The sequence below is a fragment of the Lethenteron reissneri genome, chromosome 3 (assembly GCF_015708825.2).
Source record: "Lethenteron reissneri isolate LAM-NWPU_2019-01 chromosome 3, ASM1570882v1, whole genome shotgun sequence".
NCBI lineage: Eukaryota > Metazoa > Chordata > Hyperoartia > Petromyzontiformes > Petromyzontidae > Lethenteron > Lethenteron reissneri.
Genome location: NC_083781.1, coordinates 909,342 through 928,636, shown reverse-complemented (window position 1 = coordinate 928,636; position 19,295 = coordinate 909,342). Strand labels below are relative to the sequence as shown.

General features: G+C 52.3%; 1 protein-coding gene across 1 annotated transcript; it reads left to right on the top strand.

Annotated features, from left to right (window-relative positions):
• Nucleotides 1–11,842: 11,842 nt before the first annotated feature.
• Nucleotides 11,843–16,398, top strand: TKFC (triokinase and FMN cyclase). The gene is given in 3 exon segments (XM_061555114.1): nt 11,843–12,055; nt 13,122–13,743; nt 13,745–16,398. Coding segments are annotated over 2 exon segments (3,006 nt in total). The 5' UTR covers nt 11,843–12,055; nt 13,122–13,170; the 3' UTR covers nt 16,178–16,398.
• Nucleotides 16,399–19,295: the final 2,897 nt, after the last annotated feature.

The following is a 19,295-nucleotide window of genomic DNA, read 5'->3' as shown; positions in this document are numbered from 1 at the left end:
CGTTGTTTAATAGGCTGAATGTCTCTCATCAACACAGCCGCTGCTGCGGGAGCCGTCTCACAATAACATGCTAATCTCTAATCTCGAGCAATACAATGGCTTCTTCAGCACCGTAGCCGTGGGGTTACATTAACAGATTGACATGCTCATCTCTAACAACACAATGGCCGAGGTATAGCTAGCTCTGCGATCTTACATTTACTTGCAAATTCCATCTCTAGCCCCGCCCACTTACCCTTGGGTTGTACCCATCTCAAACCCATATAAACCTTTGGCTGCAGTAGCTCTCTCGCTATATTTCTTCCTGCCTCAGCAGTCCGCCTGCTGTATTTTTTCACTTGAAGACGATTGCTTGTGTTGCGAACGAAACGTAATTTTTTTTTTCTACGTGACTTTACCGAAATACCCAAAGAGTAGCTTTTCTTTATTTCAGTCCGTCTTCAATTGCTGTTCACACACATCGTCTGCTGTTTTCAAGATGTGCGCCGCTAATGGACATCTTCAATTGTTTGAGCTTTCCTTTATTCAGCCCTTCTACAATTATCTTCGGTTAATTACAATTGGACGTTATAATTACTGTATCGTCAGCAAATATTTATACATTTGAGTCTCTAGTTCAATCTTCAGAAAACATTTTTAAATTGTACACCCAGGTCTTGAGTGAGACATTTTCAGGAGGTATGATGTTTTACTCATAACCACTTTGAGCAACAAATATCCGTTTAAAAACGTAGTGCAAACCCAGTGATGAAGTATACCATTTTCAACTTTAGCTACTTTTACAAAATTCATCAAGTGATTACACATTTTTCACACACCAACATTGATGGTGGCACCTCCTCTGCTTCCCCCTCTGAACCCTGCTGGCTCGTCCCCTCCTGGTCGTCACCCTGGCCATGCTTGTGAGTACGAATAGTCTTCCTGGTATCACGTGAAGACAGTTTCACTTCTGACACCAGTTGTAATGGCGTAAATACTGCAGGAGACAAGTTGACGGGAGGCAGTACGTATTTATTTGTAACACCCTACAGAACAGTCATCTATACAGCCTAGGAACACAGCCTACGGCTACGTGTGCCTGACACCGGCTACGCTCTCAGGTCCTCCGGCTATGTCCTTCCTAGAGGAGGCTATCTGACCCGACCTAGCCAGGGTACGGGTCCCAACCACTGGCCCATCAAACCCGGCCCTGATAAGGACGTCGGGCCGTGAGTACCCAGGCTCTCACCACTGAGCCACACAGAGTCCCGGCCCTGATAAGGGCAGCGGGGCTAGGGATCCCAGGGTCCTATCTAGCTTGCTCCGTCTTCATTCTTCACTGGCTTCAACGACTCCCCGAGCGCTCATGCGCACCGCCCGATATAGCCCTCTGCCCCCTGAGGGGCGGGGCTAGTGAGGACGTCGGTGTAGCCACCCATGTGCGGACCGTGATGTAGACACCGGCTACGCGATGGCTCGCTACATCCCGGTACGTACCACCTCTACACCTGTATGAAGACAATCTCTGACACCGTTGTTAAAATTTCATGACTGCCTCTTGTCAAGGAGAAATTCCCAGGGATGTAATTATTTCTAGTTATATAAAATCTATGTTATGTAAGAGACTCGTGAAAAGGTGACACATTGTTTCTGGCACTGACGCTGCAATATAAAAAAAAATTCGAACAAACTATTCTTAGGTTTTTTCAGTAAAGTCACGTAGGTAAAACATCAAAATTAATGAAAATAAAATAAAACAAAAATCACGACGTTTCGGAGGCAACACAAGTCTCCGTCATCAGGTGGGACCGTCACAGCCGAATTAGCTGCATCAAGTGAGGCAATGATCATTGCTACAACTCGGTGGGTTCTCATGAAATTGTCTTTTCCGAGACCAAGGTTCTCTGCAAACCTCCCGGCTACCATCAAAGGTTTGTACACGAAGCCATACAAATATACAAACACAGACATAATTTCAACCGTGATGATGGGTACAAACTTAGTAATCATTGGAAAGATGTTATCAACCACGCAAAAAAGACTTAATTACACCTTTTTGGACCATCTTATCTGACAGGCACTATTTTACTTTACTTTACCGAGTGTTAACATTCCCAGTTATTTTTTAACAGTACTCTCTTCATTGTTCAGCCAGCATTGGTATAAACATGGGCATTTTCGTTCTTTTGTCTATCATGTGTATCAGGCCTCCCCTCCCCCTCTCTGCCCAATGTGTTGAGCACTCCGTGCTGTCTTTGAGCCCCGCCCCCCTCCCTCCCTCCCGATACGTTTCCATTCATTGGCTACCTACCACATTCTGACGAGCCCCCCGCCTCCTCCCCCCTTCAACTTGCTTATAAGGGATTACATCTTGAATCATTGCCTCACTTGATGCAGCTAATTCGGCTGTGACGGTCCCACCTGATGACGGAGACTTGTGTTGCCTCCGAAACGTCGTGATTTTTGTTTTATTTTATTTTCATTAATTTTGATGTTTTACCTACGTGACTTTACCGAAAAAACCTAAGAATATGAATCCTTGCAGTCACGAAAGCTTCAAATCTAGAACAAACTATTGCTGGAGGATTATTCATGTGGTGGTCACCAACGCATTCCAACTCCGTGCATGTGAATTCCATGTGCCAGGCATGAAAAACACTCATTATAACTATTTTTTATTGGCACTACGTGGCCCCTCTTATAATTTTTTGTTAATTTCTGCGCTGGGCGCCCAGAGATTTCGGAGACCTCTCAGCCTCAGGTCGTCGGGCCGTGAACAGGAATCAAACGCAGGTTGCCAATACAGCACGGGGGGGGGGGGGGGGGCGGCACCACACAAACACAACAACAACCGCCATTCGCCACAAAGTGGCGGTGACGTCACCACGACGCTTGTGCCAGGCCATGTGCACCTTGAGGCCATGTGAAGTGTCGAACGCCAGCTGGCAGGAGGTCACGGGGCAGACCCAGGTGCAACGGGTTGACTGACCGAGATGACCGAGATGACTGGCTGATGCACCACCTGTGCCCCCTACTGTACCAACTTGCTGTGGTTTAGCCACCCGGCGCTCCGCTCGTTGTTGTGAGCGTCGCTCCTCCGCCCTCCGTTGTAGTTGGAGGGCGACTGCCTCCAACTGCCCAGTAGCGTCCTTCACGAGCCTCCTCCACAGAGGCCGATCTTAACACCGCTGGTACCATTCATCGGCAAGTCCACTCAGCTCCACGTCCTCCTGTACCACATCACTCCATCTCTTCTCTAGCCCGTGCCGCGCCCGTTTAGCCCCCTCGATCCGGCCTGATCAAAAGCTGTCTAGGCATGCGGTGGCTGGGCATGCGGGCTACATGACCCAGCCAACGCAGCCTTGCCTGCCGGAGGAGCTCACCGATGGGACTTTGCCCAGATCTTTCAAAGATTTGTGAGCTCCTCACACAATCCAGCCTGGTTAAACCCAGGATGGATCGTAGGCAGGCCAGCCTAAATGTTTCCAACCTACGCACAAACACTCTTTATGAATGTGTGTTTAACTTCTTTCACACCATAGCCAACCGTGCTAATTGGAGGTGCGGGGGAAGGAAAACAAACTAAACAAAAAGGAGTTGTAAAGATACGAGTTTTCAACCTGGAATATTTAAAAGTGCATAGCTCCAGTGGTTTCCTAATATCGGAAGGAAGAGTGTTCCAGACGGCCACAGAAGCGCATCTGAAAGCGCGTGATGCTGTGACTGTCTGACCCTAGGCAGAGGGTTCGGGTTCTGCCCTTTAGGCTCTTCGCTTCGGGTCTTCCAGGTGGCAGCTCCAGGTCTCTGGGGTGACTCTTTGTTCGATGCTTAGTCAAAAGCCACTGCGAAAATGACAAAAGTTTGCGAAGATGGTTTATGCTCCATAATTAAAAGCTATTTATTTAAATTGAGAAATAACGAAGCACTCTTACCTGATTATGCTGCTGCTGATGGTGGTTCGGTCAAAGCAAAGCGGTCACTGAACTGGTGACAGAAGAGAACCGAAAACAGAAAGCATCACATGGGGGGGGGGGGGGTCTGAAGAGGTTTTATTAGAACTGAAGTCATTGCTTTATATATTTCTTGTAAACATTGATCAAAATAAGAGGAAAACAATTGATGGGTCACAGAGATGGACAGAATCTATCATCCAATGTGAAACGCATACATCAACGTACAGTTAAACTGGCCACAGTGGCATCTCAAAGGGGCCCTCGCAGTGTAAATAACAGGGCTGTAGTCGTTCGCTTTATTAAACAGGAGGTTAAAGATTCCCACTGCACATGACATATTTCCTCTTTTGCAAGGACGACCTGGGTAGACATCACTCAAAATATATAATCAGCGTCATGGAGAATGCAACGAGCATACTAAATAGCATTGCCTCGTTCACATATGTAGTGGGTTCAATGACAGAGAGGGAACTTATATGAGGCAACACAGGTTTATTTGAACAATTAACAGTTAACAGAGAGGGGTACGGCCCCTCACACCCGATACACTATGGAGAGTGTGCCCTCCAGACTACCCACCCACTCACCTCACTATCTCCACGAACGTTATAGGGCGTGTGAGTATTTGGGGACTTGGGTAGCAGTAGGCTAGGCTCTGCTCATAGAATATTCCCTTCGGGTAGTGCAGGGTTTGTGCCATGAATAAAAGTTAGCACAGAGCATCGGTGTAGTGTCTGTGATTTGTGTGTGGAGCGACTGCGTGGGGAAATACGCACGTTCGCACCGCCGCATTAGCGTTAGCTGTGGTGTGTGCACGTGTTAGAATATAATCACCCGCAGGTGCGCGCGCGTTCTCGCCATTTAGCATTAGTGGTGGTGTACGCAGGCGTGTGTGGAGTAACTCCATGCAGCTGTAAGCCAGCAGTATGAGTATGTCCCTCAGAGAGGGCGCTAGCGCGGGGGGCCCGATCACGCGGTCGGCGGAGGCCTGGTGGAAGCCAACCAACGCGGTGGAGGAGGGAGTGGAAGGGGCGGACGTCGCACCCCACCTGTCCGGCAAGGGCGGTGGGGTGGACGTCGTCCCCCACAGAATGGTGTCAGAGGTGGTACGACTCCCCACACCTCCACAGATGAGAGAGGCGCCTCACCCCAAGCGACAGTAAGGTACCGTCATGGAAATTGTTTGCCCGGAACCTCAAGTATGCGAGGAACATTAATGGCTGGACGGACGCGCAAGCGCTGCAGCAGCTAAATATTCATTTGCATGGGCGGGCAGCCAACTTTGTGGAAGCGTAGTGTTCAACACGGAGGCACACACTCTGGACTGAGAGGGAACACTTTTACTGGTAGGAACGAAGTGGACCAGACCACCAATAGATTAATGTGTCCGTCCGTCCGTCCGTGTATCAACATCGCCCCCTACTGCAAACACTTGGCATGACCCTGTCCGACAAGATGGCCGCCCGCTCCCCCTGCGATCTGTCAACTAAACAAGATGGCCGTCGCTTCCAGCGCCTCATGGCGAAACTTTAAACTTCGCTTCAAATTTACTTTACTGAAACGCAGCACGTTTTAAAAAAAATTACTTTACTGAAACGCAGCACGTTTTTTTAACACAGAGACAAGATACATTTATTAACACAGAGACGAGATACATTTAATCGCCTTATTTGTGCACGAAAAGCACGGCGCGAGGCCTAGTGCGGCAGGCTTCGCGAGGCCTAGTGCGGCAGGCTTATTAACACAGAGACGAGATACATTTAATCGCCTTATTTGTGCACGAAAAGCGCGGCTTCGCGAGGCCTAGTGCAGAAGGCTTCACTAAGTCTACTGCAGAGAGGGCTTCACGAGGCCTAGTGCGGCAGGCTTCGCGAGGCCTAGTGCGGCAGGCTTCGCGAGGCCTAGTGCAGAAGGCTTCGCTAAGTCTACTGCAGAGAAGGCTTCGCGAGGCCTAGTGCAGAAGGCTTCTCTAAGTCTACTGCAGAGAAGGCTTCGCGAGGCCTAGTGCAGAAGCCTTCGCTAAGTCTACTGCAGAGAAGGCTTCGCGAGGCCTAGTGCGGCAGGCTTCGCGAGGCCTAGTGCGGCAGGCTTCGCGAGGCCTAGTGCAGAAGGCTTCACTAAGTCTACTGCAGAGAAGGCTTCGCGAGGCCTAGTGCAGCAGGCTTCGCGAGGCCTAGTGCGGCAGGCTTCGCGAGGCCTAGTGCAGAAGGCTTCGCTAAGTCTACTGCAGAGAAGGCTTCGCGAGGCCTAGTGCGGCAGGCTTCGCGAGGCCTAGTGCGGCAGGCTTCACGAGGCCTAGTGCAGAAGGCTTCGCTAAGCGTTTCTTGTCAAAACAAACACTTTTAATTAACGTTACACTAGAATACAGTATTTTTTTCTTTAACTCCTCTATACCTGGTCGATATCCCTGTACCGGTACTAAGTATTATTCCTACCAGCCCACCCCACAGGGTCCTGTTATTTACTAACCTCTCTAGCGGGTAACACTGCACATAACCCGGGTTCTATAGTAGGTGATGTGGCTAACTATGCGAGTAGCGAGTTAACTCTAGACAAAGACCCGGAGACGACGAGATGCGGGACCCAGGCTTCATTCCACAAACGAGCCAAGAACACTCTCGGGACTGCCCCTTTAAGCTCCTGGGCGTGGCCTCGCTCCGCCTTTGGCCACGCCCCCTTCGAGACCTTTCCCGAAGGATCTCGACCGAGCAACCTGACACAAGACGTGGCCGCCTGAGTACAGGGCTGCCGCACTTGTCAACAGTGTGGGCAGAAACCGGCGTGGTATCAGGTGCCCCTGAGGCCATTTCGCATCAGCAGGGCGAACCAGTTGGTTGGGGTCAACCTACTGGGGCCATTCGCGCAGTCCCACCGAGGCAACCGATACATTCTCGTAGTGGTGGAGTATTTTATGCGCAATCCAGTGGCAGTGGCCATCCCCGATAAGACGGCCTTTGTGTTTGCCCAGGCATTTGTTGAGCATTACTTGCTCAAACATCGGATCCCCGAACGAGTCATTACCGACCAGGGTAGTGAGTTCGAGGCAGAGCTATTTCAGGCGCTGTGCCGGGAGTTCGGAATCCAAAAGGACTGAACCACCCCCAAGCAAATGGTATGGTGGAGCGCATGAACCAGACCTTGGCCGGGAAGCTCAAACGTATGGCGGCCGCCAATCAGCAGGATTGAGACGAACACCTCCCCTATGCCCTGTTCACCTACACCACAACTGTACACCCATCGACTGGACAGACCCTGTTCCTAATGATGTTTGGTCGTGAGTCTCGCCGACCGGCAGACCTGTTGTTTGGCTTTCCCCTGCCACAACCGGAGGAAGGGAGCCAGCCCGTGGAGCACCTGATGGGGACCCTGCGAGTGGCCCGTGGCCGGGCCTACCAGCAAGAGGAGGCCGCCCGTCAGCAGCAAGAGCAGGGCACCCGCCCCCATGTGGAGCTCTCCTTCTACTCTGCAGGCTCTAAGGTATGGTTGCATACCCCGCGCGTAAGGCCGGACAGGTGGGGAACCTTACCACCTACTGGCGAGGACTCTGGACCGTGGCGTGGTAGATCTCCCCCTGGGCGGTGCTGATCCAAGGCGGAAAGAGGGGTCGAGAGACGGTGGTCAACGTTCACCGATTAAAGCCCTGGAGGGTGGCCCCAGCGGGGGAAGCGCCCACCCCTCGATGCCCCGAAACCCCGGAACCCCCATGCCCCCCATACCCGATGGCTTCATGCCATACATGGGTCCCACTGGGCCCGAGTTTCCAGCGGACCTTGGCCTGGCAAGGAGGCGACGGGCGCGGCGGCACCTAAACCCCTCTCTGCCCCTGAGTTTGTTCCACAGCCAGCAGACAATGGAGGGCAGGAGGAGCCTCTGGAGTGGAGATGGAGACTGCCGCTGGGGCCTCGGAAAATTGAGCCATTACCCACGAAACCAGCAACGAGAGCCGAGCGGGTCCCACGGACTCCGTGGCACTTCCTGGTTGGAGCAACCCAGAAGAGGTGCTCCAGTCAGCCCAGGATGTGGACGTGCACCTCAGGGGGCTATGTGGTGGCATATTTCGCTGGTGATTACAACCAGCTTCACCAGGCAATCAGCCGTAATTGTTTTTATGACGATGATGATGATGCTGCGCTCTCAACTGGTTGGTAATAAAACCACATGGGCCCACTTGTCCGCTGTCTGCAAGTCTCCCAGTTTATATTTGAAAATACTATTACTTATGTAGTGGGTACAAAACTTGAGACTTCTCTCTTCTGGAGGCAGCACGTTTATTTAACATTTACAAAACACAAAGGGGTACGACCCCTTCCACCTGATACACTAAGGAGGCATTTCCTCCGGAATATTCTGCCCTCACACCGGTTACGCTCTAACCCTACCCTGGTTAAGCTCGGACCCTACACTGGTTAAGCTTTTGCCCTGACCCTAGCCAGGGGTTCGGGTTCTGCCATTTGGGCTCTTCGCTTCGGGTCTTCCAGGTGGCAGCTCCAGGACTCTGGGGTCGCTCTTCGGTCTTCAGGTAAACGATGACTGTCAGTCCCGTTCAGGGGACCGTTTTCTGGCTCACTCCCCCCCCCCTAGCCACTCCTCCCTTCTGGAACCATCTGGAGGGGCCTGGAGCGTGACATCACCCCGCAGCCCCCCTCTTGGGGGTCTGGGGTCTGTACCCCTGGTCCCGAGCTATATTGGGGGTTACCTTGGCCTAACGGCCTCACTCATCTCCACCGGCTTCCCTTCTAACCCTGTTGGCTCAAGGCCGTTACTACAGGCCATAAGTAGCGGCATTTACACACAACGTTCAACGATGCCGCTACACTTATTTAGTTTTCCCATCGTGGGATTTGACCATTCGCAAGAAATTTACTACGGGAACAAAGTCCGCTGATCAAAACCCCACTGTGGTGGTTCGACCATTCACAGTTGACCGCGAGGTTCCTGCTGTACGTGCCATGGCTGCGCTGCTCGTGATGATGCTGCTGCAGTGGAAGAACACATGCGGTGTCTTGGTTCCATATTTTCCCGTCTCCGCCTCGTCTCTATTTCTGGTCTCCGTCTCTTCTCTGTCTTGTCTTCGTTTCATCTGCGTCTCATCTCCGTCTTGTCTCCCAAGTCACCCATTGTGGGTCCCAGGCCACGTGGTTTTCCATCCTCCAGTGAGGAGGCAGTGAGGTTCAGATACGTGATTGTTCTTCTTCGAGTCTATCGTGCTGTACACAGAAAATACGTGCTTTACACCACATGCATTTGTTTTTTCATTATATACATTTGTAGTGGCATAGAATAGTAATGTAGCAGCATAGCACTGGCTGCTGGCGGGGAAGAGGATATGCGGCTTACAGCAGCCCTGACGTCAGCAGGCCACGTGATACACCAGAGGGGGATCTAGGGGCAAGGTCACAGAAGGGGCACACCAAGAACCCGCTGGTTGTTTCTAAAAAGGGGGCGTGGCCTCGGGCAGAGCCACGCCACGCTGACAGCATAGGAGGGGCCCCTGTAGGGGACGTCGGGGCTGTCGTATAAAGTGGGATCCCCGTCGTGCTGCTCAAGTCAGTCGTCGTCGTCACCATTCTACTCTTAGTCACCGCAGTCGTCGTCGCTCAACATTGCGCTGCTATATGGTTGTTGGCTGTATCGGTCAGCGCCATCGGTGTTAGATGGCTAGTGTTGTGTATAAGCTAGGGTGTGTGTAGCCTAGGCGACTGTAGGGTGTGTGAAGGGAGATTGTGATTATAATAAAAGAAGTGCCTCCAAGAATTACTGCCTCTGAGTTGAACCACTACACATTTACTGTACAAGTCATATTTTACAATGCAGAAAATATGATTATATTTTACGTTCAAAATACTTTCTGTTTAGTGTTTGGCTTGATGTAGGATAACGTATTAAAAAAAGGTGGTGGGTGTGATATTACGAACCGTGAACCAAACCCAAAGTTTTCCCACAATGCTTTTCAGTTTGCGGATGATCGTGGATTTGCCGATTGCGGTTCTATTTTCAAGAACGTAACCAGACCCACCGCGATGGGCAAGGGTTTGCTGTATTTCATTTTTATTTTTGTCATCGTCAATTGATGCTCTGGTCCATAAAGGACAGAACCCACGTAAGCGGATATCGCAGAGCTACCTCCAAGATTCCTTCTACAAGTGATGCTCTGGTCCACACAGGACAGCACCCGTGGAAGTGGATATTGCAGAGATGCCTCTGAAATCCCTTCTTCAAGGGACACTGGTCCACACAAGACAAAATCCGCAGAAGCAGATATCGCAAAATTACCTCCAAGATCTCTGCTTAAAGCAACGCTCTGGTCCACACATGATGGAACCCGCGGAAGTGGATATCAAAGAGCTACCTTAGGTCACCCACCCCCTTATGTACTGTGACGGCCTTCAAAGATGCTGCTCGCTTAACATTACTTGTGCCCAAAGTTTGTTAAGGCTAGACAGAGGACCTTTGTCTTTGTCGTGGTTGGTGATGGTGGTGGGGAAACCGTCGTAGGCTTCCACTAGGTAGACTCAGCCTTAAATTAGTACCTGATGCGATGTGTAAACATCAGGACTGGGGAGACAAAGGCGGCCGGGCGTGGTGCTGGCCACCCACCCCTCATGTGCTGTGCCGGCCTTCATAGCTGCTGCTCGCTAACAGCACTTGCCCTAATGTCTTTGTGTGTGCTTGGGTTTCCTCCGAGTTAGATTTTCTCCCAAAGCTATACCCCACCCACAGTGCAACTGGCATTGACCCAAAACCACATCCCCCCAATACTGAAAAAGAATCCCCTGCAGAACATACACTCAACTGGGATCTCATAGCAGCATCAGTGGCATCGCCACCGCGAATGTGAACCAAACCTGGCAGGACCCTCTTGAATTAAAGTCTTGAGACTCTGCCGGTTTAACAAGAGGAATTTTCATGAAATATCATCACGATTCATGGGCAGATATCCCGTAAGTGTCAACTGTACTTGTCATTTGTTTCCACTTTCCTCAGTCTTGTGCCAATAAGCTCAAGTCGTTGCCACATTTTTCTGGCACCAATCTCTCATGTTGTCGTCAAGCCATTCTCTGTTAGGTCTTCCTCTCTTTCGGGTTCCTTCCATTTTTCCGAATAACAACACACTTTTAATTGTCCTGTTGTCCATCCTTCATACGTGTGTCCAAATAGTGCCAGTTTCCTCCTCACCACTGTCTGCATGATAATAACCACGATAATTATTTTAAACACTCGGCAACATTCATCTGAAACAAGAACAACGCCAACAAGAACGCGCGTGAGTAAATCATTTACTCGAGTGGATAGGGCAGGGGTCGGAGCCAGTCGCGTGTGGTGGGAAAAAGTGTGGCTACTCCCACCTCTCTCCTTTACAGCCCACACCACGGAGAAATAGACCGGGTGCTCGTCGACTCACACTGAGGCTGGTCAACCCGCATAAAGACCCATGGACTCACACATAGACCCATAGACTCCGACAGAGATTCACCACACAGAGACTCACAGACTCACACAGAGACTCATAACACACAAGAACCCACAAACTCATCGCACAGAGAGACCCATAGACTCATCGTACAGAGACCCACAGACTCACACACAGAGACCCGAATGCTCACGTAAGAGCGGTAGAAAGCCGTGGCGTGTACCGCATGGGTGCGGGTGAAACGAGGTCCGGCCCGCGGGTCGTGGGGTTTCCCCTTCCCCACACTCCAAGGTCGGTGGGCGGTGCGCGGATTCCAGAGCTTTGCTCTGTCAAGAGTTCAGGGTTCCTCCCCTGGGTCGGCTCAGCGAATGATCACCCAGCGCTGTCTTGTGTGTAAATAGGATCGACCACTGGGGAGACAAAGGCAGCCGGGAGGGCGTGGTGTTGGTCATCCAACCTCCTCGTGTGTGCCACAGGCGCTGTTGTTGCTGCTATTCGCTACTGACTTTGCTGCCTGGTGAAGGCTACACGGAGGACCTTTGTCTTTGGTGTGGAGATGGTGACTTTGCATACGGGGAGTGGTGGCGCAGCGGTTAGCGTACCAGGCGTTTTCTGAGTTGGACTCCCGGCCCGGGACCAAACATCATAATATCGAAATTATATCCGAACTGTTCTGGGCCTCCTCTAGGTGGCCTCGGCCGTAAAACAAAAGGTACGTAACTTGCTGCTGCGGAGGAGGAGGAGGCGGGTTGCAGGCAATGAGCACAGGGGGGACAGAGAGGGTCCGTCGTGGCTCTGTGTGTGTTCAGTTGTGTTCGAGACTTTGACTCTTAAACAACTTTTATTGTCGCGAGAAGCAACAGCACTGGAGGCGATTCCGATATGAAATACACAGTCACCAGCAAATAAATGAACGCGATAAATCCACGCGCCATGGCGCTAAATACACCGCGCACAACAGGCCCGAGATCGATTCCGATCCTGGGCCTCTTCCCCTCGGTCGAATCAGCCTCCAACGAGTACCGGCTGCAGCGGTGTGTGGAGTAAACATCACCACTGGGGAGACAACAGTCTGTTTATGCTACACGGGAATCTTTGGCTTTGCTACTCGCAAACAGCACTTGCCCCAAAAGTTTGTTAAGGCTACACAGGGATCTTTGTCTTAGTTTGCTACTCGAAAACAGCACTTGCCTCAACATTATGTTGAGGCTACACGTTCGATAATCGTGACTCATCCCATCAACCTGCCCGTGCGGTTAAAGTAAGTACTACATTTGTGGCCAGTCCGACTGATTAGTGGAGTAATATGAGGTCTCGCGATTTTCATTCGAAATCCACGGTCCATTGTGTAAATCTCACATGGTGGGGAAAGTATGGGTACCCTCACGAGCAGTGGCATGAGCAGGGACTTGCAGGGTTGCACCTTTAATATTTCAGCAAGAGCTGACACTTCAATAACCCGTGCTGACCCGCGTGGTGTAAGTATGGTCAAACAACCACCGCTGGATAAAGCTCAGTCCACTGCGGGATGAAGCTCAGTCCACTGCAGGATGAGGGTGTCGGTGGTCGGGAGGCGTTCACCCAGCAGTGGGTTGATCATGGCTGATGATTACCTTTGACTAACTTTTATAATCCATAGACTTCACTTTGATCGTCCATAGACTTCACTTTGATCATACGTAGATTTCACTTTGATCATCTATATCCTTAACTTTGAAGCAGCAATCATTACAGCAGTGTAATAAAGTTAAACGGATGCATTTTTTTTGTTTTAACAGCTACAGCGCGTGAGTGACGAAGGCTACAAATCATTATAACCTCACAGCCATGGATTTGGAGAAATCCAAGCAACAGCAGCAGCAACAACATCAGCAACAAATGCTGCTCAACTCTACCGAGTCGTGCGTCCTGGAATCGCTCCGGGGCTTCGTTGGGTTCCACCCAACTCTCCGCCTGCTCCCGGGCCCTCACCGAATTGTCCTTCGTTGGGAGTCAGTTACCCGGGTCGGGACAAGTCCAGAAATCGGCCAAGAGGCTGGCCGGAGGACTGGCCAAAAGACCGGTCAAGGAACTAGCCAAGGGATTGACCAGGGGGCGAGCCAAGGGATTGACCAGGGGGCGAGCCAAGGGATTGACCAGGGGGCGAGCCAAGAGACTGACCAAGTGACTAACCAAGAGACTGACCAAGTGACTAGCCAAGAGACTGGCCTGGGGACTAGCCAAGGGCTTGATCGGGGAACCAGCCATAAAAATGGGCGTGTGGCAGTGATTTCTGGGGGTGGCGCGGGCCACGAGCCAGCCCACGCGGGATTTGTGGGCGTGGGGATGCTGAGCGCCGCCGTATCAGGCCACGTGTTTGCGTCACCTGCCCCGTCGGCTGTGCTGGCGGCGGTGCGGGCGCTTGGCGCAATCGGGTGCCATGGGCGTCCTCCTCATAGTCAAGAACTATGCAGGCGACCGCCTCAACTTTGGCGTGGCAGCTGAGCGCGCCCGGGCCGAGGGTGTGGAGGTGGAGATGGTGGTGGTGGCTGATGACTGTGCCACTCCAGCCACTCGGAGTGACTCAGAAGACGAAGATGATGATGATGGTGTTCATGATGGTGGCATTGACACTGACTCGGAACTTGAGACCGATTCTGAACCTCATCCTGAGCCCGAACATGATCGTGATCCTAGCGACCGCAGGAGGGGCAACCGCAGGAGGGGCAACTGCCGATCACGACGCCTCCATCGTCGGGGCCTCTGCGGGACGTTGCTGGTGCATAAAGTGGCCGGAGCGTTGGCCGAGCAAGGCCGGCCCCTGAGCGAGGTGGCCCGGGAGGCCTGGGCGGCCGCACGTGCCACGGTGACGCTAGCCGTGGGGCTCTCATCTTGCCAGGTGCCAGGCCTGGCATTGCCGAGATGGTCGACACCACTGCAGGCCGGGGAGATGGACCTCGGCGTCGGCATCCATGGGGAAGCCGGAGCCGAGAGGGTAGCCCTGGCACCCGCGCGAGATGTGGTGCGGATTATGCTGGAGCGCATGGTTGGGGATGGTGGCAGTGGTGGTGGTGACAACGGTGATGGTGGTTTTGCTGGTGGTGGAAATGGTGGTGGTACTGTTGGTGATTATGTTGGAATTTGTGCTGGTGGTATTGGTAATGTTTGTGGTGTTGATGGTGTTGGAGATGTTGCTGGTGGTTTCGGAGATGATGATGGTAGGAGTGACGATAGCACCGGATATCATGGAACTCAACGTATCATTGAGCGGGATAGCAACTCCAGTTCTGCCGTTTCTAGATCCTCTGGAACTGGACTTAGAGTTGCAGGAGAAGCCAAACTCAGCGATGCCAGTGGAAGCCACGCCAGACCTCCCTCCGCCAGGCCTGTCAGCTGCTCGGCACAAGGCCATTTGCCCCTGCACCGTGGTGAGCGCGTGGCACTCATGGTCAACAACTTGGGGGGCACCTCTCACCTGGAGCTGGGCGTCATTGCGCGGGAGGCCGCGAGGCAGCTGGGGTTGCGGGGCGTGGTGGTGGAGCGCTCCTATGTGGGCACCTTCATGACGGCTCTGGCCATGGCCGGTGTGTCGCTCACTGTCATGCGTCTGGACCACGAGGGCATTAGGCTCCATTGCTTGGATGCGGACACTAACGCGCCTTCCTGGCCCAGAGTGTCGTGGACTTCTTCATCGTTGTTGTCATTGTCCTCTGCTGGACGGGCTTATGGGGACACTTGTGGTGGTGGTCATGGCGGTGGTCAGTATGTGGCGGAAGAGGAGGAGCTAGAGCAGGGTGATGCACTGGATGAGGGTCGTGGGCAGGAGAAAGACCATGAGAAGGGTCATCAACAGCAGGAGGGTCATCGACAGCAGAAGGATTGTCAACAAAAGGAACATCAACAGAAGGAGACTGTCTGGGATTATCATCAGGAGGTGGGACACGAGCAGGGGAAGAGTCGTCGATGGGCGATCGAGAAGATGGACGAGGAAGCTGACCAGGGCGACTCGGCGGATCGACCGGAGCCACCGAGACTAGGCCACGAAGCCAGGGGTCTACACGGAGGTCAGCGTGGAGGTGAGGACGACAGCGACTCCGGAGCTCCGGTGCGAGCTGCGATGACAGAAGTGTGCGAGGCTCTTCTCGCCCTCGAATCAGAGCTCAACGATCTCGACAGCGGGTCAGGCGATGGCGACTGTGGCACGAGCCACGCTCGGGGGGCCCGTGCCTCACTCCACTGGCTCCGTCACCTCCGGGCCAATCCCAGGACGGCCTCTGCGACCATCCCCGGGCACCTCCTCCGCAGCCTCTCGGAGCTCCTCGAGGAGGACATGGGTGGTACATCAGGCGCCCTCTACAGCCTCATGCTGAGTGCGGCGGCCGGTGCCCTGGGGTCAGCGCCGCGCCCGTTCCCCGCCGACTGGGCCCGTGCCTTCGCGGCCGCTGTGAGGGCAGTCAGGCGGCACGGCGGGGCCCGCCCTGGGGACCGCACCATGCTAGACCCGCTCTGGGCCGCTCACCTGGAGCTGCGCGTCCTACTAGCGGGACCTGCAGTTGGGAGGCGAGGTTTTCCGATGGACGGGGCCTGCGGGGCGGAGGCGGCAGGTACCAAAGAAAGCAGCGGACAGGAGGAGAAAGAGGAGGCTCATGTGCTTAATGCTAAAGAGGTGTTGGCACGGGCGGTGGACAGAGCTACAGCCCAGGCGCTCGCTACGGCACAAATGGGAGCTCGTGCAGGCCGGGCCAGGTGGGCGAGGGCCGGGGAGGCGTGGGGTCGCGTCGATCCCGGCGCGAGGGCCGTGGAAGTCGCACTTAAGGCATTGAGTTTCTCGCTGCAGACTCAGGGCCACTGGTGATGCCTCGGTGACAGTTGGTAAAGGGTTGTTTAACCAGTTAACCATGGTTAACCACGGCTAACCGGTTCAGACGGTTAACCGGCTAAGGGTTGGGAATGTCAACTAAAAGCCTACGTTTCGATTTAAAGCTTTCATAACAGCAGGGATTCATATTCATGGTTCTTTCGGTAAAGTCACGTAGAAGGGAAATAATAAAATAATAATAAAACAATTAAATGATCACGACGTTTCTATTGCAACACAGGCAATCATCATCAGGTGTGAAAACCACAGCAAGAAAATTGTTGCTATGGTTTTCACACCTGATGATGATTGCTTGTGTTGCAATCATCATCAGGTGTGAAAATCATCGTGTTCCTCTTGGTGAGGACAGTGGGGTGTGCTATTAAGGTTTCCCCCCTTCCCACAGGTTTGTAATGATTTGAAACGGTTTGTAATGGGTAGTGGTAGATATTGTAGTTACTTTTTTATCCATCCTGTTGAGAGTTGTTGTGGAAAGTGAGCCTGGTCCGCCCTCGAGAGATGCACTGTGGTCTCACCGGGAGTCCATGGAGGGTTTTTTTTCTCAGGCTTGGTGTTGGGCGCAAGTTTGTTTGTTTCGTTCTTCCCCTGTTCATCCCTTTGCACCAAAATCATTGCGTCCCAGTCTAGGCAGTATGGAAATACCCTCGATGCCTTTGTATTTCCCCAATGAGAATGCCTGATACAATGGGCTTGAGACTCCTCACTCGACCTTCAATAATAGCACCAAAAACCCCGGTGGGTTTGCTCAGATACAATGGACCTCTTTAACAATGTTTTAGGCATAAAGCCCAGCCCCTCGATTGAAACAAACCTGTGGGGCCTGAAAGATTACGTTAAAATTCCAGCACACACTACTGCGGACCCTTGACATTATGGCTGGGTAGGCCATGAACGCTCGAGAGGCGTGAAAGTGCAAGGAGCTTTTGGCTTTTGTCTTAGGAAAGTAATTAATAAGGTATAAATTCTCATATCATAGTATAAAAAATCATATTCGTTAGTCCTGCATTGGCAGACTCCGGGGATAGCACTGGTAATCTGGCTAAGAGTGAGCTTTGGAGAGGTAAAAAGTTGAGCTCTTGCTAAGGCAGACTCCTCTAAGTATCGCTGAAATTTTTCTTTTACGTTTTTCTTGATATTTTGAGTCACTTGCAGAGTCAAGGACTTCGAGAAGTTGTATTGTTCTAACCTAAAAGTTGTGATAAGCTAAGAGGTGTGCCAATGAATTTCATATAATACTGTGATAAGCTAAAACGTGTGAGAAGTTAAGTGGAAATTTGAGTCATACACGAATATCGAGCGTACATGAAATATTGTCCAAGCTATAGGCTGGAAAAGTTATGTTGGTCGAGTCCAGTGACTGACATTGTATCAGATGGAGAGGCCAGGAGAGTGGTGGACACGTGCAAGCTGCTGCACAGCGTGGGGTCTCTTGAGTGAGCGACCAAGGGTGATCGCGATCCAAGCCACTCTCAAGGCTGCTGACAGGCAGCGTGCTGGACCAGCGTAACTGCAGCATGCTCCAGCTGCAGATCGAGCCTGGGTGCAGACAACCCGTGTGCGCAGCGCAGCAGCTAGCGGCCAACTGGCAGCGTGCTGACTGGGGAGCAATGAGCGCACTCCAGCTGTGGATTGAGCATGATGCACAGACAACACCGCGAACGAGCAGCGAGCTGCGTGGCCACGAGCGCACTCCACCTGTTGTTATGGGACTGGAGGTATTTTTCGGAAAGAAAGAATATATCCAGTAAGATGAGCCATTAACTTTACACTCACCATTTTTAACTGTACCTCGTACAGGTTATGGGCCAAGAAGAATTTCAGCTTGCATGTGTAGGGATTATTACGGGAGAAACGGCGGACAACAAACACAGGGGTGTCGGCACTCACACACACGGGTGGTCACACCGACGTCCGCATCCGTTATTGCCCACGCCCCCAGCCCTCGGAGGTGATCCCTATAAAAGGTTGGGAGCCAGAGAGCTCGAGGCAGTTCTACACGAAGCTGACCAGTGAAGATCGAAGGCTCGGAGATTAGACCCTGGGACTCCCCGGTCTCGCCGTCCTTATAAGGGCCGAGCCGGGTAAGCCAGCGGCGCGGCCCAAAAGCTCCCGGACCGCTGCCCTTATCAGGGCAAGGCTGGTTATCTGGTGCCGAGATCTGTGCTTGCCAGGGCCAGATCAGTCAGCCTCCCGTAGCCCAGTAGAGGAGGACTGGGGAACAGGACAGAGGGCTTAGTACTAGGGTGGGTTTCCCATAGTACGGGTGAAGGGGCCGATACCCCTTCAACTATTGTGCCTGTCCCTGGGTTAATAAACAGAGTGTGCCTCAACTCCGACATCGTCTCCTCGAACTTACTACACATGCATCACACTATAACAGATTGAGTATTATCACGTTATCATGAGACATTAGCCGGGTTGTTTTCTTGTAACCACGTGATCGTGAGATCCAATCGTTGATGCTTTTATGATCATTCAGTACGGATTGATGATTACGTATATTTGCATGTGTAGTGACATCGGGGATGTCACTGTATGGTGCCGGCCCGGAAGGGTCGTGCCGTTCGAAGTTCTTACATCGTGGAAAGCGCCGTGTGGGTGGCTGTGCGTAATACCAGCAGAAATTGTGGGAATGGTTTTGGACCCAAAGACGGACTCCTTACACCGCGTAGAGAATAGGGCTCACATGGCATGGCTATATAGAACTAGAAGCCATAATTCGGATCCAACACACAGGAAGAGGGATAATGAACCCAGCCTTTCCGAGGGAAGTAAAAATCACGTGAGCAGCGACAGCACATGTGAGGCATTTAATACACCAAGCCCCACAATGCAGAGAGGAGCAAGCACCCACGAACTACCAACATAATTATGCACACAGATGGCGAGGTAACAATCCAGCGAGAGAGTGGCACACAAATCGGAGGCGACCACAGCGCACAAAGACAAGTATTTACGGGAATCGCAACGTGTGGAGGCCAAGAGCAGAATCATACCAGAACCCCATGCCACGGCACACGGAAGGTCAAACACAATCTGCCCATTTCCGATCGATACCCCTACCGGTTATACCAGGAGGGAGTAGAGAAAGAGG